Source organism: Amblyomma americanum, chromosome 10 (assembly GCF_052857255.1).
Source record: "Amblyomma americanum isolate KBUSLIRL-KWMA chromosome 10, ASM5285725v1, whole genome shotgun sequence".
Taxonomy (NCBI): Eukaryota; Metazoa; Arthropoda; class Arachnida; order Ixodida; family Ixodidae; genus Amblyomma; species Amblyomma americanum.
This window is the reverse complement of record NC_135506.1, coordinates 135616759-135644406: the sequence shown is the minus strand read 5'-3', so window position 1 is coordinate 135644406 and position 27648 is coordinate 135616759. Positions and strand designations below refer to the sequence as shown.

The 27648-nt window shown below is 47.3% G+C and overlaps 1 protein-coding gene across 1 annotated transcript; it reads right to left on the bottom strand.

Annotated features, from left to right (window-relative positions):
- Positions 1-1630: 1630 nt before the first annotated feature.
- Positions 1631-14555, bottom strand: Su(H) (recombining binding protein suppressor of hairless). The gene has a single exon (XM_077640205.1). The coding sequence runs from the start codon at positions 14074-14076 to the stop codon at positions 12298-12300; it is 1779 nt and encodes a 592-aa protein (XP_077496331.1). The 5' UTR covers positions 14077-14555; the 3' UTR covers positions 1631-12297.
- Between the last annotated feature and the right edge of the window lie 13093 nt (positions 14556-27648).

The following is a 27648-nucleotide window of genomic DNA, read 5'->3' as shown; positions in this document are numbered from 1 at the left end:
CCATTTGGCATAAAGCTACCTCCAGCAGCTAGAGGTATTGCAGAGATATGAGCAGAATTGCTGTAAAGGAGCCAAGGTTGATTATGGCGTTTCTGTTTGAAGCTTTCAAGAGTGTCCTGTCCATTTCTACAGTTTAATCTTTACCCGGCCATAACAATTACCACTTATGACATTCACATTTCATTGGCACTTCGATAATGTTATAAGTAGATTCAGCTGTGTTAGAAACTCTATTGATGAAGGGCGATCTGGGCTTGTTGGTTTATCACAGAAGAGGAAATATGCAGTGCAATAAAATGCACGTACAGAAGAAAGTGCTTTTGTCTTCTGTTGTTCATGCATTTTTTTGTTGCGCTCCATATTTCCTCTTCTGCGAGAAACTATATTGCAAGCCGATCTTCTTAAATCGAAGATGCCTATCTAAAGCACTTCAACCCATAGCTATTCCATATAAGCATTTTTTTTTCTAGCTCATAGTACAAAAAATATTGTGGGACGATAAAAATAACGAAAAATAAAGTGTCCCTGCCCATGCCACTAATGGCTCATAGTACAGACAGACAGTCCCCTCGCTCGCCCTAAAATAGAGGCGCTCCTCCCCCACTGCATCGATTTCTCTCTTATTCGGGCCTGCCACCCCTGGCCACCCAGTAAGCACGGAATGCCGATATGTCTGATCAACAACCTCTGCAAGATTATGGAACGCATTATTGGCTCCCAGAAAAGGACCCCATCTTCCATTAATTTCAAAAAAGAGACTTTGCCCCTCAGGGCGGGCTCCTTATGCTACGGCATCAGGTTGTTGACGTGTGCTCGTCAGTGCAGCCAACTGTGGTTGCAGTAGATATTAGCAAGGCATACGACTCTGTCCCATATACAGTGATCATACGAGAGCGCGACGTCAGCTGGAGTGCGCGGCCGCCTACTCATGTTCATCAAAAACTTATCCACTGAACGTACCAAGTTGAAGTAGGTGACCACATTGGCCCTGCTTGGCAAAACCATACCGGCACGCCGCATGGTGCGGTTCTCTCTCTCACACTGTTCAATTCTGTAATGTCCAGACTTCACCGCTCCTTAATGCCATTCTGTTACTGCAATATGCCTTGTACGCCGACATCACCACCTGGCCAATGACAGGTTCAGTGGGTGAACAGGAACATACGCTCCAACTAGGCCTGGATACTATGAAATATTTCTTGGCATGTCCGCCTCGCCGTGGAAGACTGCATACGTTGTGACTGCTAATAGCATGAACAGGCATGCCAAGGCAGTCCGGAGACTAACCAACCCATACATGTCCGGCTAACTCTTTCGACGTCCAGATTCCATACGAATTCTGGGGGCGTATCTCGACCAACACGGAAAAGGCACAACAGGGATCAGGAAAGCAAGGCCCAAATGCAAGACCCTCCTGCACTTTAAAGTGACCCGTCTTCAGCGGCGTACCTACCACCGAGTTGCAGCCATTCTTGGGTCCTGCATTATGTATCGCTACAACTTCCACATGATCACATAAAAGCAATCTGATAATCTTGATATGCTTAAACGAGAAGCAATTTGCATTGTCAGAGGTCGGCTGAGCTGTAAACAAGCTGGACTTAATATCTTGGCAGAACATCATGTCACATCAACAAGAGAAGTCCGCCTCTTAAATGATTACATCCATCCTCCATGGGCATGCACAGATGGTAGTTGCACAATCCACCGGCCACCACCACCATCATATACACAAATTGCACATAGTGTACTTCCCGCAGCCAGCGACAATAATATGCCAACAAGAATGCAGTTCTCAAGCATGCCCGGACAGTGGCATGGGTCGATATCACCCATCACGTGGTGAATATGGGTCACACTTCCCATCGTAGGTGACATCGACACCACGGGAGTAGAGCGTACAGCTTTCTTGAAAGCAACACAGTGGGCCCCACAAACACTTCCTCAATATGAGTCCAGGCCAGAATTGCATGTAACTTATAATCTGTTACATTTTCGTGCAATTCTGTAATTAATCAATTACTCTTTTCAAACTGTAACGTAAACATAATTCAATTATTTTTTCTGTAAGTGATAACTGGCAATTAGTTACTTTCTTCCAAAAACAAGCTGTAACAAATGGTACACCTTCGAGAACCTCAACCTGGTGGCAAACACTGGTGCTAGTGGGGATGTTTCCTTTGCAACAGAGCGACAACAGAGTGGCTATGGAGAACCATCACGTGAGATCATGCATCAACTACAAGCATGTTACTGCTGCCTTCTACAGCAGTCCTCGTCCCAAGACATACACAAAAACGCTCTGTAGGGACACCCTCGTCCTGTCTGATGACGCCGCAACTTACCTCCCACTACACCCCACTTGAAGGCTCCTACACAAAGCACGGCGCTTCATACAGCATCGAAGCATTGTGCAACTCAAAGCTAATGAGCAAGGTGTTCGTACATTACAATAAAGCCCTTCCATCCAGCACATACATAGAGAGAGTATTCAATGAAGCTGCTGGTATCTTCACGAGGAAATGTGAGAAAATTAGCAACGACATCCTGGAAAAACAAGTCCTCATGAAAATAACATGGAGTAACAAAATATCAAGCAAGTCGCAGTAAATCATTGTAGTCTGAGTAAATCTGTGTTATGACAAAAAAAGTTTGCAAGAAAATAACACAATAGTCATCGATTACTGTAATTGATAATTACTTTTCTGGGGCTATAATTGACCCCTATATTCAGTTACATTTTCAGGTGATGTAATCGGTTACTAATTTTCAGCAATGTGTACAAGTGTGATCCAGGCACAGACTACCACTTCACTGATTCATCTTAGGTATATGAAGCATGCAAACGAGTGAGCGCGAGCCCGTCAACACACCTTGCCATCATCAGATTATTAGCTACATTTCAGGAACTGCGCTTGGCACTAAACGTTACTGCGACAATTGCCTGGGTGCCTGCACACGCAGGTATTGAAGGCAATAAATGGGCCAAAGCGAGGTAGGAGCGACAGCATACAAGACACCAACCGCGGCAGACGCACTTACCACCTTAGCGGGTACACACACCTGCCCGCTGGATATCTCAGCCTTTAAATAAATTGCAAAGAAGCAAAACTGCAGGCGCACAGCCTTTAAGCAGCTTAGCAGTGAACAAGTGGCGTGCCCCACCTATGCCGATGGAGCTACCGAGGAGAAGGCAGACTCTAGTATGCTGCCTTGCAACCAACACTGCGCTTACCCCGGCATTAATACACAAGTTTTGCAACATCGACCCACAACAAAGGGATGTGCTATTGCTGCCGAAGCCCAACAACCGCTACCCACACCGTTGGGGACTGCCATGAATATTCTGACCTACGCAGAAACCCACAGAACTATGTATTACTATCCAACCGGCCCCGTACAGCGACTGGGTTCTTCAAGCAGCAGCGCAGCCATCGCTCTAGTCTGGGCAAAGTTCAGGGAAATTGTAGCAGGAGGCCCCGGTGAACACGCTTCACAACAGTCGGTGAAATCCGAACCAGCACCCGCCTAGGCCGCCATGACAACGGTGAGCACCGACACGCCCGTACAAATGCCTCAAAAATAGCTTTCAATGAAGAACATGTTCCAATCAACAAATCATTAGAGTGCACTGTAGTGCATTGCTGCCATAAAAATGAACAGGCTGAATGAGGTCAGCAATTCTGCAATCTCAGTTTCCAACCATGGATAAATCACCTGAAGGATTTATGTGCACTTTGCAAGGTGTAACGAGACCACCGAATGTTTCAGGTAATTGTGGTATCCACTAATGTTACCTTGTTTCAGGTAATCACGGAATGTACTGATGTTACCCTTCCTTCATTTTTTTTCTTTGTAGTCAGTGTTGCCAATTGTCCATAAATGGTTTAACTAATTTATGGATTAGTGTGCTTCTTCTGAACTCCTTTGCACTACAGTAACGAAACTGACCCCCCGCCCCCCTACAATAATGCCTTGCTCGTGATGTCTATGAGACCTCCGGTCTCTTGAACCGAGATCCAGACCACAAGAGTGAAATAACTTGAAGAATACTCTAGAAGGCATTCTAGAAGGTAGCTACAAGGTACTACACTCAGATTATGACCTCTGCATCTTACCAGCCCTCACCTATGGGGGAAAAACATGGAGGCTAACGAAAAGGGTTCAACTTAAACTCGAAACAACAGAGTGAGTTATGGAAAGGAAAATGATAAAAGACGGGAAGAGAGCTGAGTTGGTAAGGGAAAGAGTGCGGGATAAATGTTATCCTAGTCGAAATAAAAAAACAAATGGGCTTGGACAGGACATGTAATGCGAAGGCAAGACAACTGATGGTCATTAAGGGATTCCAAGAGAGGGCAAGCATAGCAGGGGGCAGATGAGGCCAGGAACACTGTGGGGATAAGCTCACCGCTGCTGCACAGGACAGGGTTAATTGGAGAGATGTGGCAGGGCCTTTCTACTGCTATGGGCGTAGTCTGGCTGATTATAATTATGTAGTTATGAATAAACAAATAAATACACTCCACTGTTGCAATGGAGCCTTATCATAGTCTCAACAAGCAATTTAAAACACTACACTGCAGTTAAAGGACAGGTGAAGAGGTTTTAGAATTCTAAGAGTTTAAAGGGGTAGTATGTGTGAAACTTGGAGGTAACGCATACCAAGTATTTTTATGCTAGGATTTGAAATTGTGACATAATCGCAGAATAAATCCGCATTTGTGGTCAGGCTTCTCTGCAGTGCACAGCGATGGGCAGAGGCCGCAACGATGACGTCACATAGGGCGCTGCATTTCCAGCTAATCAACGGTTGTTTCAAGGAATTAAACCAACGCCGCCGACAGTGAAGCCCACGAAGCATTATTTGGCGGTGTTGCAAGGCTCACTGCAGCTCGTGGGCGAAGGTAGCGGACATCTGAAATTTCAGTAACATTGACATCATCACGAGTTTCTCCGTACTTCTCTAACGTAGTGAGGAGAAGCCTGACTATCGCTGCAGCTTTAATCGGCGATTATGTCCCCAATTTAAATGCTGGCGAAAAAGTACTTGGCATGCGTTACCTTGAAGCTTCATAGATTCGATTTCTCGAAGAACCTCAAATTTTCAAAAAGCCATTTCACCTTCCCTTTAAGTTGCTGACATCGACAGCACTACTTGGAAGTGTTGGAAAGAAAAAAAAAAACAGTAGCTAAGGCCACCTGTCAGTCCAACACGGTGTCAATGTTGTGAAGAAAGCACACAGTGCAGCATCATGTAAAAGTCTCTGCAATATATATATATTTATATATATGTATATATTTCTTTACCGGTTCTGCTTCAAATCAGTGACAAACACAGAGAGAAGCATAGAGCTGAAATGTACAGCAGTGTTTCACCAGGGAACAGTATTATACACACAAACACACCATCTTCCCTTCTCACCCAGACAAACATTTGGCATTAAAAATACACAAGAGCAATCTCACATCTGTGGGTGCACAACATAGCAGACAACGTTGCGGAATGTCACGTATCTTTGCAGCCATTATGGCCTCACTTATTCCGACACTGTTGGCTGTTTTTTCTATGGACCATACCGGATTCCGACCCTTTTCACCAATAGTGGCTCATTCCTGCACATCCTAGCGCCGAGTTTGAAGTGCCGCATGGAGTCCATTAAAATGGGTTAGGCACTGCAGTGATGTGGTACCTTACCTTGGCATATGCATAACACAGTATTCTGCTAGAAATTGTGCCACCATAAGATATATCCAGTAATCGTGGGGAAAAACAAGTTTGAGCACTGATTTCTCTTCCACGCAATTAATGCACATTGTCAGAGCTTTAACATCAATTAAGTAGAAACTTGAATCCTGTGATCTTACTCCACTGAAAAAGAACAACTTAGTACAAATAGTGATAGAATATTTAGTTTCCTTCTGAGGCAGAGGGGACATGAAAGGAAAAAAAAAGTGTTAAATGCAGCATAGAACACCATATAGCGTGACATACTATTAACACACAAAATTTCACACAAAAGAAACCAATGATTACTTTAAACAACTATCTTTTGAGTCCAAAAGTGCTTCAGCCATCTTCAGCATAACTTGCAAGCACCTGCAGCACAATGTGCAATATGCGCAGCATTTAATATTTACTGATATGGCTACTGAAAACACCTCAGCATGCAAGCTTGCCCACATCAGGAATGTGGCATATGATTTTGAAGCATTCTTCCCATTAAATGGTGCAATCTCGCTAAGCACAGGCTTGTCATGTCAAGCTGCCTTTATATGTCAGTGTGCTTAGCTCATGAAGCTATCACAAGTACTCCAGCGTTTCCTAACAGTACGAATTCCAGTTTGTAAAGCGGAAAAACCAACGCCAAATGAACAATTCCATTAGCAAAAAACAAGGATGTAAGCCTCGAATGGAAAAAATTCACTTTTGCACATAATAATAGGTTCCAAACTTCAAATAGCAGCAACCTCAGGCATATCGGCAGACTGCATCCCCTTGTGTAGCATTATTTAAAGTTGGCTCTTGTCCAGTGCCCAAGCTGCTAACATGTAACAACAGCTTTCTGAGAGGCCCCCCTTCCCTTCCCCACTTAGCATACCACAATATCTAACATTGTAGGTAACAGCATATGTCCAGTGACTTTTACATGTTACATTTCACACATATACAAGGCCACATTAATGGAAGCCAACTATATCAGAAACGTAGAGGGGACCAACAGAGTTTGTTTCATTAGTGATGAAAGTAGACACAGGAATATGGTTATCACTTCAATGATGTGACCAGCAGGGGCTTTATCATACCAGAACCCCACTGCCATATGCATTACTGAACCTTTAATCCCCTAGCACTGCAGGCATCCCTTGACAATGGCCTAAATGGAATGATGAAAAAATACACATGCTGCAGTGATAGTGTGCAAAGAGTTTCTGCTTTCCTACGACAATTTTGAGGGTAGACACATAAATTGCAACACCAAAGCCAGAAGAAAGGTGGGACACATTGTTCACTGCAACTCTCACACTAGGTAAACTTTGGCCAGCAAGAGGATGGAATTTAAGGATGTTACAAAGAATAAACCAATTATCACTCCAGACAAGATAAATAGCGATAAGTAGCCAACAATCTCTCAGATTATGCTGCGTTAACCTTCGTTTTGCAGTGCAATTAGGACAGATATATCATCATATTTGCAAAACATCCAGTGAGCATAACTCTGAACAGTGAGCATAAATCTGGAACACCAGCATATGTCCGACATGTCATCACCTATGATTCATGCCACATGAAATGCAGTATGACTAAGTAAACGAAAGGAATCTTATTTTGCAGAAGCAATGAAATCTACAGCACATGGTGATGCACCACAAGTAACATGAGGGTACCACAGACAAGAAACATGAAGATCCTCAGAACAAAAGTTGAAAGTGGCCGCCTCACTACAGTGTCAAGGTTTCAACCACGAGTCTGCCTTCATAGCAACAGCCTCTTAGGCCCCTGTGGTGGAGGAAATAATCCAAACCCTAGCAAGAATGAAAGCTGCAATGATGACAGGCTTCTTTGTCAAAACATCAGCACTGAAATGAAGTTCCATATCCAAATGACTTTCAGCACAGATGGATATAAATTTTTGCCTGCACTCAGCCAAATGCCAAGCTGCCTTTCCCTTTCCCACATGCAGCTATGTGTCATGTGAACTGGGATACATAATGAGACATCGCAGCTATTCAGCGGCAAAGTAATGCATACTGCAATATAGCCCAGCCAAATCATGACTACAGAAAGCACGTTTTAATAGTTAGGTCTTTGCAACACCGAAACATTTTCTGACTTGTCCACTAATGGATGGTGACAGCGTCTGCATTTTCACCTCGAAAAAGAAAAAAAGGCAGGCTTAACCAGAAGCATCACATTCCCACTTTATCAGGTTCAATAATGCAAAACTGGTGCACAAATGTGCAAGAATGCAGCTGTGCACAAACAGGCAGATGCATGTTTTTCGCACCATCAGCTATGCTACACAGTAAAATAAATCGTCATACAGAAGGCACACTTGTCCACGAATGTGGATACAACAAAATACCCTGAAACCTGAAAAATCAGACGTGGAATCATATCCAGCCATAGTGTGAAATGAATGCAGAAAATTGTTTCTAAAATGATGCCTCCGTTTTACGGTAGCTATGGTATATCTCCAATGAGTGTGCTTGTTATCTTTTTTTTTTGCTTTGGCTTGGAGTTTATTTTAAAGGAAAAGGGAAGCCAAGGCATAAGGCAGTGAGGATGACTGGGCCATACTCCTAGCATGAGTCTTTTCAAGTGCCTGAAATATGCTGATCTGTTTACATATTGACTTCATGTGACGGGAATCAGTTAAAAAAAAGTAGAAGTATAATGATTACGATTGTGACTGAGACGTTGAAATAGTATTGAGTCATGATGGACACATACGAGACATGGTAAAAATAGCAATATTTTCCACTGCAGGGGGTTGTAATTCTTGTTATGAAATCTTGACATGCTCCTTATAAAAACTTGAAATTTAAAAAATTCCCCCTGCAGTCAACAATATTTAGTGCCCGGGGATATTGTCCAACAGCAGGAAAAAGGTCTTCACAGGTGTGTGTGTGTGCGTGTGTGCACATCGAGCATAGTGAGGAGAGGGGTGCTTAGGAATGAAAATGAATTTTGGACAGTACAAACGAAAGTGAAGGCTCCTGAGGACAGCCATGAGGAAAGGATATGATTTGAAAATGTTTCTAGGCCAGAAAACCGTTGGATGCAGTCTAGCTGGTGCGACATTTGATGCTCAAGTTTCCTGTGCGACTACTGGACATGTCAGAACACAAGGCAGACATGGGCATAATAACAAACACTGTGCAACTAGCAGAACATTATGCAGCGAATGGAGAGTACCTGTGCTTCAGCGTTTGTGACTCCTGTGCCAAAGTCTGCTCAATGCTCTGATTTTAAGATTCAAATGTCCCCAATCCTGCAGACAAATGGGGATAGAAATTTCGTTCTGAAGTGTGACACGGCACCTCACAACTAGAAACACAAAGCATGGAGCACAACACCTTCTGTTTTCGGTACAACAGACCTTACTTGGTAAAACAGAACACCATCCGAACTCAACTGAAATGAGGAGTCAAAAGTGAACAAGCTCAAACCAAGTAGCTTGCCATCAAGGCAACACCAGCACAATTATGAGTGCTATGGTGATGCTCCGACTTGTGGCCAGACACAAGCAAAGTGCTAAAATAAGCATGTGCAACCATCTGCTACCATGTGATTCACTATAATGAGATGCTCCAATTTCCTACTTCCTCGCAAACAGATAAAACTTTGCAGTCAGAAACCCAAGAGTGTAGTGCTCAACCAGCCTAGCTATCCTGCCATTTATTCATCTAAGAAAGGGTGCTTTTTCAATACTACTTTACCAAGAACAGCATTTTTCAAGCAAGAAATCTTTGTCCTGTGCTCATCCTTGTGAAAGCAGCCATTAGCAAAAGCTCTATGAATATGGCAGTTACACTCTCATGATGTTCGAGCATAGAAATGCAGGACTAGTACAAGTGGTAGAGCAGCTTACTACACAATTCCTGTCATGATATACTGCTTTCAGCAAAATGGGTGCCGTCTTGCTTACAATGGCCACTCTTTCGGCCATTACTTATACAAAGTGTGAAATGAGGCATTAAGTAAACATAGCACAGTTCTCTGTCTTGTATGCACATCAGAAAAGATGCCAGACCATGAAGATGGTGTCAGATGTAAGTGCAGTTCTTGCACAGCATAAAAAATCAGCTCAATGTGCAAGCAGGACACAACCTCAGCCACGCATAACATTTGCCTACTCCTACTCCCCAAGCATTTTGCACACCTTGATGTGCCAAAGCAACACGATATGCCAGCATCTGAGAAAACAGCTGCAATGTTTCCTGTAAAACCCATTGCAGTGAATACCAGAAAGATTTCTCTCAGCAAAAAAATGCATCACACTTTGCAAGTTACCATTTCATGTTTCTTTTAATATTGGTGGCAGTTCAGCCTTGGCTCACACTACAGATAAAAAAAGCTAACTCCATAATTAAAAGTATCCTAACTGACTGAAACCGCTAATGTTAGTATGAATTTAACCTTCCATCATCAGCAGTAGCCCGACTACACCCCCTGCAAGGCAAAGGCCCCTCCCATGCCTCTCCAAGTGACCCTGTCCTACATTTGTAAACGACACTTCGGAGTAAAAGCAGTAAATGATGAATGTTCTTCCTCAAAGAAAAATGTAATATTCATTTATGTAAATGCATTTTTGTTCGACTACCAAATGCCCTGTACCACATTGAATCAGGGTGCATTTTCCATGGCTACTGAAACCAACTGCCCCTTTTGCTGAACCACAAAAGACAGTGAGACTTAAATTTGTCGCAGACATGGTGGAAAAAACAGTGACTGGATCTCAATCACAGCACACTGCTGTTACTGGCACCTCCAAGAAGCTGCTGCAGAAGATGAGCAAGAACAAAGTGATCAAATCTGAGCAGAAATGAAATGCATGAAAATGCTCACCAGGAAATGGTCGTAGTGCTGCAACAACAGGCTAGCAGGCCAGAAAACCATCACAGCAAATGACTGCTACACCACCTGTGACATCTGTGATTGCTTGGCTGTGTTCCGTGGAACCACTACAGTTTCTGCACAATGTAAACTTTCGCATACCAACATGCACCTGCGATTAATAGAAATGTAACAGTGCTCATTTGGCAAGAATTGGTGTGCTATAATCACCAGAAAGATCTGCAGTGGAATAAATTCACATGTGAGGTGAATTAAAGGCTAGGCAGTGTATTCAAGAAGCGTTTGGTTTTGTTTTTAAGTACCATGCTTGAATATTGCATGGGAGCTCAGTAATCTCGAAGAAGGCAGGGAGAGGTGTACGTGGTTGACTGTGTGTTCAAGCTGTGTGCAGTCAATAAATGCCATCTGGACATGCACTACATATAAAAGCCAATTCTGCTTCAATGCCATGTGCAGTCATGAGCAGGCTGGTATGGAATGCTCAGCTACGGAACAAATAAGGCAAAATTATAACATAATGCTCCAACAGGAGGCTCTTAAAGCTAAATAAATGATGATAATGATCACAACTGTGACATCAGGGGAACAGCGTTTGCATATACCCATACATCTGTGCTCTGTGAAACCCAGTACCTGCTTTAAACATTAATTTTCTTCACTCCACAGAGTACTGAATGAGTGCTCTGGAAAAGCGTGCTCAGGGCTGTACAAGTACAGAGATTCGAGACTTTTGTTTTGCTGCTTCACGTGGCCATTCTTTGCGAGCTTTGTAGCAGTGGCTGTCTGACTACCTGCACCGACTGGGGCAATTTGTCGACAGAAAAGCTTCTGTTGCTGACAAACAATGCAAGTTTGGAGCAGTAAAAGTCAGTTCTACATGTTCTACGCACGTTAATTTACCCTACAGATTTTTACCATTACAATACCGAAGTCAACTCAGAGAGGGTGGTGAGAAAAAAAGATGGATTTGTTCGAAACTTTGGCCTATAACACTGGTTCTCAGCTCCTCATCCTAAATGCATTAACAAAATGCAGTACCACATCTAAGTGCGAGGCCAATTCAGTAACGATAGCAATAGCACACCCAAGTGTTAAATGTGAAAGGCATACAGTTTCGGAGACTGCGGAAGATAAATAAATACTTTTTGTACCCAGACTCAATCTTGAACAAAACAAAATAGAAACAGTAACTGAGTCCCTTGCGTATAGTCATCTGCCACACATGCTGAATGTAATGCTACATACAAGCAGTACAACATTGTCAGCGTCAAAATTGAGGCATCTTGTAAGGATGCAAAATAAACACAATACAGTTCTGTCACGCAATTTTCCCATATGATGGAACTGCAAACTGCAGCGCTCTTACAACTATTGCTTGGCAAGGTCGGCATGCCCCGAATCTTCAGCTGGCTGAAAGCCTCGCTGTGACTGCAGTCCTCACACTTTCAGCACTGACCATGATAAGATACACATCATTGTTTTAACAGTTCTGGAATCCAACACGCACATATCCATGTGACAAGTCCAAAGCTCAAGAAACTGTGGGTGATTTGTTTTTTAGGTTCACTCGATGTAGCATGCCCACATTACCAAGAACCATAATTGTGCCCAACTGAGGTTTTCAAGAACGTGCGCATAAACGTGTCAATGGCGCTTCTTGCACTACGAGCACTCGCACAACAGGCACCGGAGATTCATGCATTAACTTACGCCACTCAGGACATGCCCTGGTGGTGCCCATAGTGTCCCATAGCGGCGTGGTAGCCTCCGACGCCGTGGTCCTCGGGTGCCGGAGGGTGGGTGCGCGCGTTGGCAGGCCGCAGGATCTCATGCACGAGTGCCTGGTAGGGCCCCGAATGCCGTGGTCCGGGCTCGGGCGTGTAGGTGAATGTCAGGCCGGTGGCGTAGATGACGCCGTCAGAGCGGACGAGCGAGACAGGCACCTGCGTGGGCTGGCGCACCCACTGCCAGCCCTCGCGGAAGGCCGAGATGTCGGGCACCACGCACAGCAGGCACTCAGCACACCGGTACATGGTCTCGGCCTCGACGTTGCCGAACCAGACGCGCAAATTGGCTGCGAAGTTCTCTCCGGTCAGTTCGAGCATGGCCACATCGCCGCCGCCGTTCAGGTGCAGGCTGTTGACCACGGGCACGGGCGTGACGGGTCCCCGCACAGGGCCCGCACCCTCGCAGAAAGTGTACTCGGCCTTGTCCGTGCTGATGATGGTCCACGAGGCCCCGTCGTTGATCATCTCCTTGTTGGGCTCCTTGGGGCAGGGCGTCGCCTGGAACTGGATGATCTTCTCCTGCGACAGGCAGAGGTACATTCGCTCCGTGTCCTTCATGTAGAAAGCGCACTTGTGCAGCTGCGACACCGGGTCGTCGGCGTCCAGAAAGGCATTCTGCTTGTCCACCTTGCGGATGACAAGCCGCGGCAACGCCATGCCGGTCACCGAGCAGACCAGCTTGACTGTCGAGCCATAGTGGATGTAGCCGTCTCTCACTGTGAACTCCTCGGCCTCGGACTCGTTGTCGTCTAGCAGGTGGATGGTGAAGGCCCCCCACTGGCTCGAGCTGGCGTGGAAGTTGCCGCCGTCCACGTGCAGGTAGCGCGTGCTCACCGTCTGTGAGCGCAGCCGGTTGAAGAGCGCCACCCGGGTGCCCGAGGCGATGCACAGGTCGGCGTTCTTCAGCGACTGCTTCTTCTTGCTCGGCTTGGAGATGACCTTGATGCGCTTGCTCTGGAACACGCCCACGTCCTCGCCGTTGCCGTGGAACAGCTTGACGGAGAGCATGAAGTGCTTGCGCTTGTCCGTGTCGCTGATGAAGAGCGTCTTTGCGGCGCAGTAGCTCTTGCCGCCAAAGTCCAGCTGCTGCATGTCCTGGTCCGAGTTGCCGATGCCGATGAAGGCGCACAGCTGGGCTCCCTGCTCCGACTCGCCGGCGCGCAGGAGCTGCTCGCGCTTGCGCTGCCAGCCGTCGCCCAGCAGGTAGACGCACGGAGGCGGGCAGAAGAACCGCTTCTCGTTTCCGTACGACTTCTGGGCGACCTTGGCGTGCAGGATGACGAGCACCATGTCGCCGCGCTCGCGCAGGTAGCGGTCCATCGCGTCGCGCGACAGTCGGCACTCGCCGGCGGCCGCCACGGGACTCGCCACGGGGCTCGGAGGCAGCTGTGCGCGCGGCGCCTGCAGGCCCAGGTGCGGAGAGCCCTGCGGCGCCGGCGGGGGCCCGGGCCCCTTGGCCACCGAGCCCAGCAGAGCGCTGGGTTCCGGCACGCCTCCACCGCCCTTGAAGTAGGCGCCGCGCGGAGGGGGGCTTGTCATGTCCACGGGCTGCCCTCCCAGCTCCATGAGCAGCTCGCCGCCGCGGCCGTAGTCGCCGTAGCCGGCCATGCCCGCGTACGAGCCGTCGTCGTGCGGAGACGAGTAGTTGCTCTGCGGTGCCGGGTGGTAGCCCGCGTACTGTTCCTCGCTCAGGTAAACGTCACCCATGGCAGCGTCGCCCACGCGCACCGCACAACACAGCACAACACGCGGCCCGGAGCCGCTACCGCGCGCCGTCGCTGATCGAGGCACGTCGCATCGCCGCGGCCTACCTGACGTGCGGGGGGCTGCCGATCGGGGCGGCAGGACGCTGGCGGCACAACATCGGCGAAGCGACTGGCCGCTCCGACGTCTCTGTCGTCGGGCTGCACGCGCTGCACTGGCGACGCACGGCCACTACGGCGCGGATCGGGCCGCCACGAGTCACCGTGGGAATCCGCAGATTCTCAGCAAACATCGTGGGAAACAATGGCTGGCCGCGCTGTTCCCGTAGGTCGCTGCACTCCCCGCGCCTCTCTCTCTCTCTTGTTCACTTCCGCTTCTCCTCCCGTTGCTACCGCAGCGCGGCCGGCGGCACTTGTCTGTCTTTTACTTGGCTCACTTTGTGCTCCTGGTTAAACTTGGATTGCCACGAGAGGCACGTTCGTGTTCTCAGAGGTGTTCATCGCGGCATTCTCAAGACGGCCGATGGATGCGCTCGCGAGACATCGAGCAAGAGCAGACGACGCGCAGGCGCTGTTTTAAGGGGTGCCAGTGCTGGTTGGAACGGCGCTCTCTCTTCCTCGCGAGAGGAGGAGGCAGCGTGGGGGGAGGAGGCCCTTCGTGGGAGACTCGCCAGCCGGCGGCCGGAGCAGATCGGCTGCTCGGGACTGGCGGCCCTTTTTCGTTCCCAGGACCCCGGCGGCGTGGAAAGGGCTGCCGTCGTTGCGGCCGGCCGCTCGCGCATACGCGGGCGCAGCAGTACACACAGGAGCCCTCCTCCTCCTGCACCGCCTCGCGCGCGCTGGCGTGCGCCGACCGCCGTCCACTGGGGGTGGTGGGAAAAGAGGTGTTCATTCCCAGAGGATTCCCTCCTCGTTTGCCTCGGCTTTTATTTTTGCTCGCTCAGTGCAGCGCAGTTCTTTTTCCCGCGACGGCCTCATGCACTCCTTTGTGGCCAGCGGAGGACGTCGTCGTGTCTGGCGCAAATTGGGAAGAAGGCGCGGAGGGGAGGGCCGTGTTTTACACGTCTCCCACTAGTCGGCACGCTGCGCCCGCCTTTTGTTGCCCGCCTCGCGCTTTGAAGGGCTCCACGCAGGAGCGAGCCGCTAGTCGGGGGTGGTCGTGCCGTAATGAGCGGTAATTGCCGCCGCAGAGACAATACGGCGACGGGGGAGGGGGAAACAAAAGTGACCCAGAGCGGGGACGGTGAGAAGCCTCAGGCCATCGCCGACTCATGGGAACCGAGGGACAAGAGCTGTTCGCTGCGCCTGGAGGGATCGCGTGCGACCTTGCTCCGTTCCCCGTCGCGGAAACAACACCCACCGCCAACAGCGCGCGTCTGAACTGAGCCTACCTTCGCAGGGCCGCTGCATTTATCCGCCCCTCGAAGCTCGGCATCCGCGGTGGCGTTCTGGCGCCAAAACGTTGGTGATTTCTGCGTTTTTACTCCCTCTACGGTCGAGGGATCCGGCTCTTTAATCGAAGCTGCTATCTCGGACATGCATGCCTGGACAAACGGGCGTTTCCCCTGGCCGCCGTTCTTCGGAGGCGTTCATCTCGTACAGCGAACACACTTTTTTTTTCTCGCGCGCGACTACGGCACAAGCACCCCGGTGCGCGACGAGCTCGCTCACGGGCGCAGTCGCACTGCTGTTTTGCGGTGCTGGTCGTTGTCACGCTCACTTTGTAACGACTACCCCCAATTTGCACCTACAATCAGCGCCAATGAATCGCGAACAGCCAACCTGCAAGCGAACTCTGGAACCGAGAAATACGACACTTGCACGCCGCGGTCTTTCCGAACACTGCGTCACCGCCAGTTGAACATTTCTTCTCCGTCTTGAACTGCCATGTTCGCGTTCCGTTTCACGCTGACTGCACGCGTTATTCCCGCGGCCGTTAATACCTGTTATGCGTTGTTCTCGCCAAACGTCTTGTGACTGGCTTGTGCTATGACTGCTTGCGTGACTGCTTCCATATAATCTCAGCCTCGCAATGCCGCCTTGTATAGATTTGTTTTTTGCTACTGCATACTACATAGTACTTGTAGTAATGTGCAGTCTGTATATCCTTTGCTCCGTAATAATCATGGCGTAGGGTTGATGTGACACCCTTTGTCAAAAGTAAAGAGACCCCCCCCCCCCCCCCCCCCCCCATTGTAGGTGCGGTTAATCTCGCCCCATCTGAAGGACCGTGGCTTGTGACTCGTTGCACATTCTTGTGCACCATTCGGGGCGGTGATGAGGGGACATGAAATGCATAAATTTAATTTCACTGAACAAGAGTCTCCTGACATCCGTGTCCCGCCTTGAATATCGCAGCGTACGAGTTCGAGGGAGGATTTGCACGCTTTTCGTCCGTCCGCTGTAGCGTATTAGTGCTACGGCCCCTGCTTTTCATTCGGCGGCGTAAATACCTGGCGTTTCACCTGAGATGCTCTGCAATTTCTGAAAATGTGGTTTTTGAGTGAGAAGAACGTTTTTTTCGGCATAGCTTTGTCAGCGGTGTAGCGCAGCTGAAATCAGCTGAGACATGCTAACTAGCAGGTGGGTTAACTACAACTAATATTGAGTAGTCAGCTGTTAGTCTCCTTTTTTATTTAGAGGAATGTAGGCCGCCGTAAGTGATATCCATGTCAGTTTCCAGAATCTGAAAACGCAATTTCCTTCGGCGCTGTGACCAAACAAATTGTGCCTACATCGCACCAAAATGCATGCGCTTTCGAGAAGCTTGCAGGCAAAGCAACCCTCCAGAGCACGTAACTAGTCGAAATAGCCCAAATTTGTTGGGTAATCTCGCCCGAGATTATCGCGCCGAGGGTAATCAAGGTTAAAAAATCTAAAAATTGATATCGATATTACTTGCGGTAGGCAATGAATAAGGCGAATAACAGTAATGGTCAAAAAGTTAAATGCCCACTGTTACTTCAGCATGCATTAGCTGTATTCTGAAGCGCTACACCGCTGACAATTTTGTGTCGAAGGCAGCGCTTTTTAACCGAAAAAGCACAATTTTTAAAATTACAGAGCATCGTAGCTGAAACGTCTGAAAGTGTAGCTTCACTCGAAGTGAGCGCTGCCTTCCGTCTGCGTGGTCTTCCGAAGAGGTCCACTGAACGAGAAGGCGCCATCGCGCGGTGTCACGCCTTGCGTCGTACGTTCGTTCGCTGCCAGACCGAGGTGCGTGCTTTCCCCAGCTGCAAGCAAACGTGTTCATGTTCTGACTTATTAGCCAAATTTACAAGGAAAAACACGCTTCCAAGGTATTTTCTGAGATTATGCCAACTAAAATACAACAACATGAACTCCGTTAGAAGTCTAATCCGGGACCGTTAGTCTTTTTAATCGGCAATATCCAGCAATGGAACTAAACATTATCTGCATTAGGCACTTATTTTACAGTTTAAAACAACATAAGGCAACACTTTTGCATAGGCCTAGAATTAACATGTATTAAAAGCTTTGAGAGAAATTTTGGAGAAAATCCGCGATGTAGATTTTTTTTTAAATCCGAGTCAAAGTTGGTCAATTTTGACATTTTTAATTCAAGATTATTTCAACACCTCACTAAAAAAAAATCTTACTCGTCTAAAAATGCGAGTTTTCTTTGGGAAACAGCGATAAATACCAAGAAAAAAATTCGGCCTCAAGTTCTCAATCCTTCTTGCCCCATATTGTCCTGAAAAGTGCCCTTCTTGGCAAATGCAACTTTTTGAACGGTGCTTGCGATTTTTTTTCTTCCGGAATAAATAAGCATAAGGTAGCCGACATAAGGAGCATTAATATGGAGGGAATCGAGCATGCTCTAGAGAACGGAGGTATAGCCTGAAAGCGGTGAAAAAGAAACTGGGCATAGGTAAAATCCAGATGTACTCGTTAAGAGACAAGGAAGGCAATGTCATTGGTAATATGGATAGTTAATGTAGCCGAAGAGTTCTACGGAAATCTATACAGTAGCCAATATATCAGAACGTTAATGAGAAAGGCAGTAGCGAACAGCAATGCGCCATCTCGTTAGTAACCAAGTGAGAAGTAAAGAAAGCCCTAGGAGCAATGCAAAGGGGAAAAGCAGCTGGGGAGGATCAGGTAACAGCAGCTCTGTTGAAGGATGGAGGGGACATCGTGCTAGAAAAACTACCCACCCTGTATACGCAATGCCTTATGACCTCGACTGTACCAGAAGCTTGGAAGAATGCAAACATTATCTTAATTCATAAGAAGGGAGACGCCAAGGACTTGAAAAATTGCAGACCGATCAGCTTACTATCCGTTGCCTACAAGGTATTTACTAAAGCAAGCGCAAATAGAGTCAAGGCAACCTTAGGCTTTAATCAACCAAATAATCAGGCAGGCTTTAGTAAAGAATATTCCACAATAGATCATTTTCACACTATCAATCAAGTGATAGAGAAATGCGCAGAATATAACCAACCACTACATATAGCCTTCATTGATCAGCAGTCATACAGGCATTGCGTAATCAGGGTGTAGAAAAACCTTATGTCAAAATTCTGGAAGATATATATAGCAACTGCACAGCTACCATAGTCCTCCATAAAGTCAGCAATAAAATTCGAATAAGGAAGGGCGTCAGGCAAGGAGATACGATCTCGCCAATGGTATTCACCGCTTGTTTACAGGAGGTGTTCCGAGGCCTGGATTGGGGACAGTTAGGGATAAGAGTCAATGGACAATACCTAAATAATCTGCGATTCGCTGATGACATTGCCTTGCTTAGTCACTCAGGAGGTGAACTGCAAATCATGATCACCGAGTTAGACATGCAGAGCAGAACGGTGGGTCTAAAAAATTAGCATGCAGAAAACCAAAGTAATGTTCAACCGTCTAGCTAGGGAACCGCAGTTCACAATTGGCAGCGAGGTGCTGGAAGTGCTAAAGGAATACGTCTCCTTAGGGCAGGTAGTGACAGCTGATCCGGATCATGAGAGGGAGATAACTAGAAGGATAAGAATGGGGTGGAGCGCATATAGCAGGTTCTCTCAGGTCATGAATAGCAAGTTACCAATATCCCTAAAGAGCGAAGTGTACAACTGCATAATCTTACCGGTACTCACCTACGGGGCAGAAACGTGGAGGCTAACGAAAAGAGTTCAGCTTAAGTTAAGGACAACGCAGCGAGCCATGGAAAGAAAAATGATAGGTGTAACGTTAAGAGATCGGAAGCGGGCAGAGTGGGTGAGGGAACAAACACGGGTTAATGACATCCTAGTCGAAATAAAGGCCAAGAAATGGGCTTGGGCAGGGCATGTAATGCGAAGGCGAAATAACCGCTTGTCCTTAAGGGTAACGGAGTGGATTCCAAGAGAAGGCAAGCGTATATAGCAGGGGGCGGAAGACAGTTAAGTGGGCGGATGAGATTAAGAAGTTTGCAGTTTGCAGGCATACGGTGGGCGCAGCTGGCAAAGGACAGGGTTAATTGGAGAGACATGGGAGGCGCCTTTGCCCTGCAGTGGGTGTAGTCAGGCTGATGGTGATGATGATGATCATAAGAGGAATAACTTATTTTTGCACTGCTGCCAACGGAAGAGTTTGCATAAGTACACTGCAAAAACATTCAGGTTCCAGAATTTTTTTCTTCTGCGGATATTCTCATTTGCAATTTGCGAACTCATGCCCAACATTCTCGGACAAAAATTTTGAAAACTGAAAAATTCTAAGATACTGTTACAATACATATTGTAGTTAACGGTCCATTCTTCTGATGTGTGGTAAAATCTTTCTTTTAAATTCTTTCCATTGATCGCATCGAAAAAAAATGGGGAACGCTTTTGACGATAGCAAAAAAAGTTAATAGAAAAAAATGCAAGACTGCAATCGGGTGATCTGCGTTCATAAAAGGTTTCCCGCTCAAAAATGTTTTTGTCCAGAATTTTTTGGCAAGCGCAAAAGCCACGTTTTCCACCCCTTTTCGTATTCATTTTTTTCTTGGCAAACTACAGAATTTCTTACAGAAGTAAGGTCCATTCCCAACATATTTGTCCATCACACATAAAAGTTTAACTGAAAACAAAAAAAAAGGCGTAGGTTTCTAGCGGAGTAAAACCGAGTGGACGTGCAAAAGCATGTGCTGGCTTATAGTTTTGCAAATCTGGGTCGTCGGCATGTACGGCGACGTTATTAATTCGATAGCAGTAATAGTTGATGAACACGATGACGTGCAGTGCACAGCGCGAGACTGTGCTGCAATTCTTGTGGGTGTGTGCAACTCCAACAGAGGACAACAACACAACGCGTGATGGGCTGCGGCGATAGCCTAGTGCTCTCGCGCAGTGGCCAGCGAAGCTGACCTGTTCGCGCCGCCGCGGGTGCGAATCCAAGTAGCGGCAATATCTGTTTCATTTATTTATTTACGGCCTGGCCAGGGTCACCCCCAAGGTAAAGCTTCACATAAAGTCGGTGACCCCATTTTACCTCGTGAAGTAGTGCTTTCGCACTTAAATATGGTCGTGGAACCCCGATTATTCTCCTTGCCTAAACACACCATCGCTGAACAAAAAAAAGAAAAAAATTGGCAGTGGCTTACCTGGGCTATGCCAGGATATACGTAGCGAAAGCTGAGGCATGGCTTGGTTAGCCTTAGTGATTGCGAGTCCAGGCTAGTCTGGCTAGTTGTTGTCACGTGGTTAGTGTCACGGGGGGCGTTGCGAGCACTGCTCGTTCGTCCCCAATGCAGCTTTCGCTACAAAAAAAAGTGCGGGCGGGCTTTCTTGTCCGGGGACATCATTTTAAGCGCTGGTTGACTAGTCTGATCAGGAGGCTCAGAGCCTGGCAAAACTCTCTATAGTCGGATACAACGCATGAACGAAGCGGCCTGCCCCTTACAGGAGCCATTCCAGCCAATGGCGTCGATAAGTCTCCATGAGACCGCGGTTACTCCGATTACGGCCTCGTTACTCCCCATTCACCTCCACCCGCTGCGATTTCACGCTAGCCGGCCCAAGCGCATCGGTCAAAGGAGAGAATCGACCGACTTCATTGGCTCCTGTGAGGGCCATTTGCCGCTTCGTTCGGCAGTCGTATCCCACTGTCTGTGCACCAGGCTGGCCCTCCGTCCCGCGCCACCGCTCGCTTATCGACGACGTCTGCTACGGAGCACAAATACGTGCTTTCGCACTGATTCGAATGTTGTAAGCATTCTGTGTAGTTTTCATATGTATCAGCCTGACTACGCCCACTGCAGGGCAAAGGCCTCTCCCATGTATCTCCAATCAACCCTGTGCTTTGCCAGCTGCGGCAGCCCTATGGCTGCAAACAACTCATCCTCCCACGTAACTTTCTGCCGCCGCCTGCTACGCTTCCCTTACTTTCCTTCGCATTACATGCCCTGCCCAATCCCATTTCGACTAGCATGTCATTAACACGCGTTTGTTCCCTCGCCCATTCTGCCCACTTCCGGTCTCTTAGCGTTACACCTATCATTTTTCTTTCCATGGATTGTTGCATCGCCCTTATCTTAAGGTGAGCCCTTTTCGTTAGCCTCCACGTTTCTGCCCCGTAGGTGAGTACCGGTAAGATACAGCTCTTTCATACTTTTCTCCTGAGCGATATTGGTAACCTGCTATTCATGATCCGAGAGAAACTGCCATATGCGCTCCACCCCATTCTTACCCTTCTAGTTATTTCCCTCTCATGATCCGAATCAGCTGTCACTACTTGCCCTAAGTAGAGATATTCTTTTACCACTTCCAGCACCTCGCTGCCAATTGTGAACTGTTGTTCCCTAATTGTCCGAGTGTTGAACATTACTTTGGTTTTCTGCATATTAATTTATAGACCCACATTCTGCTCTGCCTGTCTAATTCACTGACTATGCTTTGAAGTTCATCTCCTGAGTGTCTAAGCAGGGCAATGTCATCAGCGAACCGTTAAACTAATTTCGCATCGCAATTTCAGCCCGCCTTGAATTACTCTAGCCATCCGTTTACAGCCGCATTCATTCCTGATGGTTTTTGGTTTATTACGGACAGGTTACTTATTTTTTCTTTTTCGTAATTTATTTGTATTCAGTTGTTTCTTATGTATTTTATCGTTCTGCGTTGTCTTCTTGCATTGTATTTCTGACGACAATCCTCGGGTAATTTAAATTTCTTTTCGCGCTGCACACTTTGCCGCGTCTCCGTATAGTTAATCTGTGCCTTGAGTGCACCATAAAGAAATGAAAAAAGCAGCGGTCGGACCAGCAAGTGTTGCCAGCCTTCCATGGACTGTCTCGTACTTGGGCTGACGCCGAGTGCGGTAAAAGAGCCACAGGCCCGTTACCTCGCGCAATTCCACTGTGAGGCACGCAACGTCATCGGCCAGGACTCGGCTTGGCAGCGCAAAGGTGGTCCAGCACATTTTCGGCGCCGAAACCCAGCCGGGCGCCGGCGAAGCGGGGGTGCGCAGCCCCTCCCCGGCCGCCGCGAATCGAACGCGGACAGCTGCGATTTTCCCACGCCCGGCGGCGCCCCTTCTCCCCCGCTGCATGTGAGCCTCGGAGGATCCAGAGGCGGCTGTCTCGGCTCGCACGTTGGGGAGCGTATTCGCGTGGGCCTCCATGCGTTTGAATGGCAGACTGGCGCTCAAAGCGGAGCTTCTGGAAGCTAGGAACTCTCTGAAAGTCAAATGAGAAGTTGCTATCACATGCGTCAAGACTGATTTTTTTTTTTAATTTTTAGTGCGTAGCTACGAGGCTAAGCTGCACCACCACTCACTTCCAATCGGGGATCACGGAGTCGTTATTGATGTCACGAGTTCGAATCGAGTATTGAATCGTGTTTGACTCGAGAAAAAGAAAACATTAAATTTGTTATTCTATTTTTTCCCGCAATAAATGCGTCTTTTAACCTTTGCCAGCAAGGTGGCTGGATATTCGATTCAAACAGACTCGCTTGTTAACGCCGAATAACGCTCGGCGCATCTGCAGAGCGCGGGAGGACAGACGCGTCTCGTCCCCTCTCGGAATGGCTCGAAGCCCGGCATTTTCGCGCATGTCGGCAGCTCATGTTCCTTCTCGCTTGCTGCCCGCTCGATGCCGGGGGTTCACGGTCCGAATGCGGGCGCCTGGTTCGTGCACAGCAGAGTCAAGCGTCTCTCAGTCATGGAGGGATGAACGTCCAGCTGACACCCTTCATAAGGCGCGAGCTGTGGGGGTGTCTGGTAAAAATTCACTCAGAATTACCCTAGAATATGAATTACGTTAGTTTTAAGCCGCTTAGGCCAGTGGTTTTGTAGGAAAAATGGGTGCACATTGGTGTCGATGACTTCATAAAGATACCTCTAATGCGGCACGTCCGTACCTCAGTCTGATCAACGTATATGGAAATATGCATTAAAATTGAAAATTGCTTCGAGAAGCATTTTGAGACAGTGAAACTACTGGAAAAAGCTCAAAACCTCAACAGTTTTTCAAATTTTATTTTTCTCCCCTATATGGGCCCCGTGGAACTGTGCACGACACTTGTGAAGGAGGAGGAAGAAGAGGAAAGGCAGGGTGGTTAACCGGAAGAATAATGGGTTTGCTACCCTGCACGGGGAAAATGGGTAAGGGGATAAAAAATGAAATGCAAAGGCAAGTCACTGTGAAAGGTTTGCGTTCGTAAGAGTCACAGCCTGTCGTGCAGGCCAGAGGTACGCAAGAAGCGGAGCAGTGCCTTGGAGGCCTTCACCGCCGACGATCGCCGTGGCCAGTGGCCGAGAAGCTTCGCTTCCTCAATGTGCTCCAGCGCACGGCAGAGAGACTGTCTTTCGGCGCTGTAGGCAGGGCATTCACAAAGAACGTGGGCTATAGTCTCATCACACCCGCAGATGGCACATGCAGGGCTGTCAGCCATACCTATTAAGAAGGAGTAGTGCTTGGTGAAAGCTACACCAAGCCACAGGCGACACAACAAAGTTGCTTCACGTCGTGGTAGGCCGGATGGAAGCCGAAGCTTTAGATCTGTGTCTAAGGTTTTTAAATGCGAATGCGTGAATTGGCCTGAATTGCACGCGGCAAGCCTGATGTCCCGTGACAGTGGTCTAAACCTACCCGCTGCGTCGGCTCTCGAGATGGGGATGGGCACATAATCGCCCTCATGGTGAGCAGTTCGCGCGGCCTCGTCCGCGCGGTGGTTGCCTGCGATGCCGCTGTGTCCTGGCAGCCAATGGTAAACAATATCGTGCCCTTTGTTGATGGCTGTGTGGTGGAGCTCTGGGATTTCCGCGACCACCATGGGACCCATGACAAAGAGCATATTGTAAGGCTTGGAGGGCTGCCTTTGAATCCGTGAAAACAGACCACTACTGGGTTGTTTGTCCACTGATATGTTCAGTGGTGACACGAACAGCTGTAAGTTCTCCCCCGTCGATGAAGTCCGTTGTGGTGTTTTGACTTTCTTACCTGTGGTCCTTACGGGAGGACCACGGAGCCCGGGGAACTGGAAAAGAACTGTGACAATTTGATTATTTATTTATTTTTGCTCACAGAGGCACGAATTAACTGCACATTGAACATGATGTAGGAAAAAAAATAGATTCCGCGTCCTAAATATTTCATAGTAAAGTTAATGACATTATTTGGCATTATTTCATTGCACTGTTATTAGTCACGTCGACAAGCGGACACTTTTAGAGAAAAGGCCTGTTCTCCGGATCGCTGCCAAATTGAGGCATTGCCGTCAAAGGCAACGTATCGATCCATCCGCGCACAATTGCTTGTACATTGTGGCTCAGTTCCCGTCTGATTTCAGCTCTGCGATACGCTCATAAATGCTGACGAGTCAACGCTACTTTAGCTGCTGGCGGCGATGAGGACATAAAGGCGTGGCAAAAAGCGGGTAACCAATGTTTCAAAGTGGTTTGTAGCTAAAGCAACAGCCACGAATGCGTCGAAAATGTGAAAAATTTTAGTTGATTCTTGCCAAAAGCAACAAAAGCTCGATCCTGCGAAAATGATAATTCATGGCGAGGTGTTTAAACATGCATGCCTCACTTGGCCGCGCAATGATAACCACCTACATAGGGAAGAACAAGTGAAAACAACCAGCGCGAAATTATCATCTGATTGCTTTGTGGTTCAAAGTGTTGGCTTACACAGTCCGAAGATGAATCCGTAGTGCTTAGCTTGAGCGGATACGAAACATATGAAACATTTCGCTTGAAGTGACTTGAAACTGTAAAGAAATTAGCGCAGGACCATGGATAAATTGGACAAGGAAGGGGACATATGACGAGTGACAAGCGCTGTGTCCTCTTCCTTGTGCTTTGTCTCTGGCTCTGCGATGATTCATTTGTAGTACGTAACACCAACTAGCCGGACAGCGCGCACTTCCATGCAAACAATTGTTTATGGACCTGCAGAAAAAAAAATGGTACCTTTTGTACATGCACTGAAGTAAGGACCCGTTTCCAAGCATTTTTTGTTGCTTTTCATCGTCCCTCGCAACCAGAAGAGTTATCACAGGCAAACTCCAGCTGGCGCGCGTTTGGAATTACATGGTAACTTTTCCAAACTATTAGTGCTGGTTGTTGGAATGACGTACAACCCTGAGTAAAGTTACCATACCAGAACTTATGATCAATCATAATAATATACTTTATAATCTACCCAAGCGCGGCCATACGTCTACAAAGAAAAGCTTCCACAGACATTTCTTGGCTAAAGAAAAATGCGTCCTGGTCTGTGGTTCGAACCCGGAACCACCGCTTCAACGGAGCATTCGTTCTACCAACTGAGCTATAACCGGCACGGCCAGCGTATGGTAAGGCGTGATCGAACTGATCAATAACTCGAAGTGGAAAAGTGTTCTTCAGGTGTTCTGACGAATAGCATGCTTTGCTTGCAATTTGAAAAAAAAAAGTCAAGTTTTAGTTTATCCGCTTGTTCTGGTTGACACCTATAGCTGCATTTATAACGTCGTCAGCACTCGAATGAGGTTATTTTGAAATTGTATGTGGTGCCGCTTACCTTGGCATCTGTGTTTACGTGCGCTTACTTGCGTGACGGTGCGCACGGCAATAGCTTTTGAAATGTTGAATGTTTCCCGTGTGTGATCTTCTGCCGCACTAACCGTACACAGCCGCCAGACTCGGACAATGTGTGATGATGTTCCGTGTTTGTACTAAACACGCTTGAAGATACGTTGTGCTCACTTAGTTTGCGATGTCACTTGCGCAGGGCACGCGGTTCACCCAGCGTTGCAAGAAAGGAACACGCTAAGTTGCAGGCGAACCATAAGATTACCTTGCTCGAGATCGAGAATTCTCCTCTTGTAGTATACTGTTTTCAGATGCGACCACCTCCCATGCTTGCTTGCTTGCTTTCCTTCTTTCTTTCTTTCTTTCTTTCTTTCTTTCTTTCTTTCTTTCTTTCTTTCTTTCTTTCTTTCTTTCTTTCTTTCTTTCTTTCTTTCTTTCTTTCTTTCTTTCTTTCTTTCTTTCTTCCTTTCTTTCCTTCTTTCTTTCTTTCTTTCTTTCTTACTTTCTTTCTTTCCTTCTTTCTTTCTTTCCTTCTTCCTTCCTTTCTTTCTTTCTTTCTTCCCCTCTTTCTTTCTTTCTTTCTTTCTTCCTTTCTTTCTCTCTTTCTTTCCGTCTCATTTCCTTTCTTTCTTTCTTTTTCCTTTCTTTCTTTCTCTCCTTCTTTCCTTCTTATTTCCTTTCTTCCTTTCTTTCTTTCTTTTTTCTTCATTTCTTCCTTTCTTTTTCCTTTCTTTCTTTCTCTCCTTCTTTCCTTCTTATTTCCTTTCTTTCTTTCTTTCTTCATTACTTCCTTTCTTTTTCCTTTCTCTCCTTCCTTCTTCCTTTCCTTCTGTCCAAATAATGGAGGAGCCCGAAATAAAAGCTGTTAGTATGCACCTTGAGAGGTCCCCGACCCCGTTTACAGGCAGTAGCTCAGAAAAGCGGACGTACAAAGTATACCGTGGCACTTTTACGAACAGGTCCAATGTGCATATAATGCGCAGGTTGCCTTTCCTAGAAGAAAATAATGCGAACGTATGGAAGAGATAATGAAGAGAAAGTATATTACAACATTTTATGCAGCCATACTTAAGTATAGGAACGTATACCTTCGCCCCTTCGTGAGTATATGGACACCTACCTGCCGGCTTGCCGGCATTCAATAAGTGGCAAAGCCGGGCCTGAATTCCCTTCGTGCGTAATAACTCGAGTGCCATGCGTGGTGGTCGTGGTGCTTCGCATTTTGCAGACATTCACCATGTCTTGATGGCGATGTCATCGGGCCAACGAACATATAGGGGGCTTCCAGCCGTGAGTTTGGTGGATACCGTTTGCATTGGGGTGGTGCCTGTGTCTGGTCAATTTAAGAGTACAACTTATTTATTTCGCGGTTTTCAAATTATAGTCATATGCCGGTTCTTTGTCATTCCGAGTTACTTCTTTCTATGTTCTAAACTCAACTAATTACCAAGTACCACCAAGAAGGATGGATGAATGGAAGGTTAAGCGTCCCTTTATTAGAAACGGAGTGGTAGCAGTTGCCGCCATGCATGCTCGGCTCTTATATTTTGTATTTCTTCAAGTTTTCCGTTAGACTTAACAA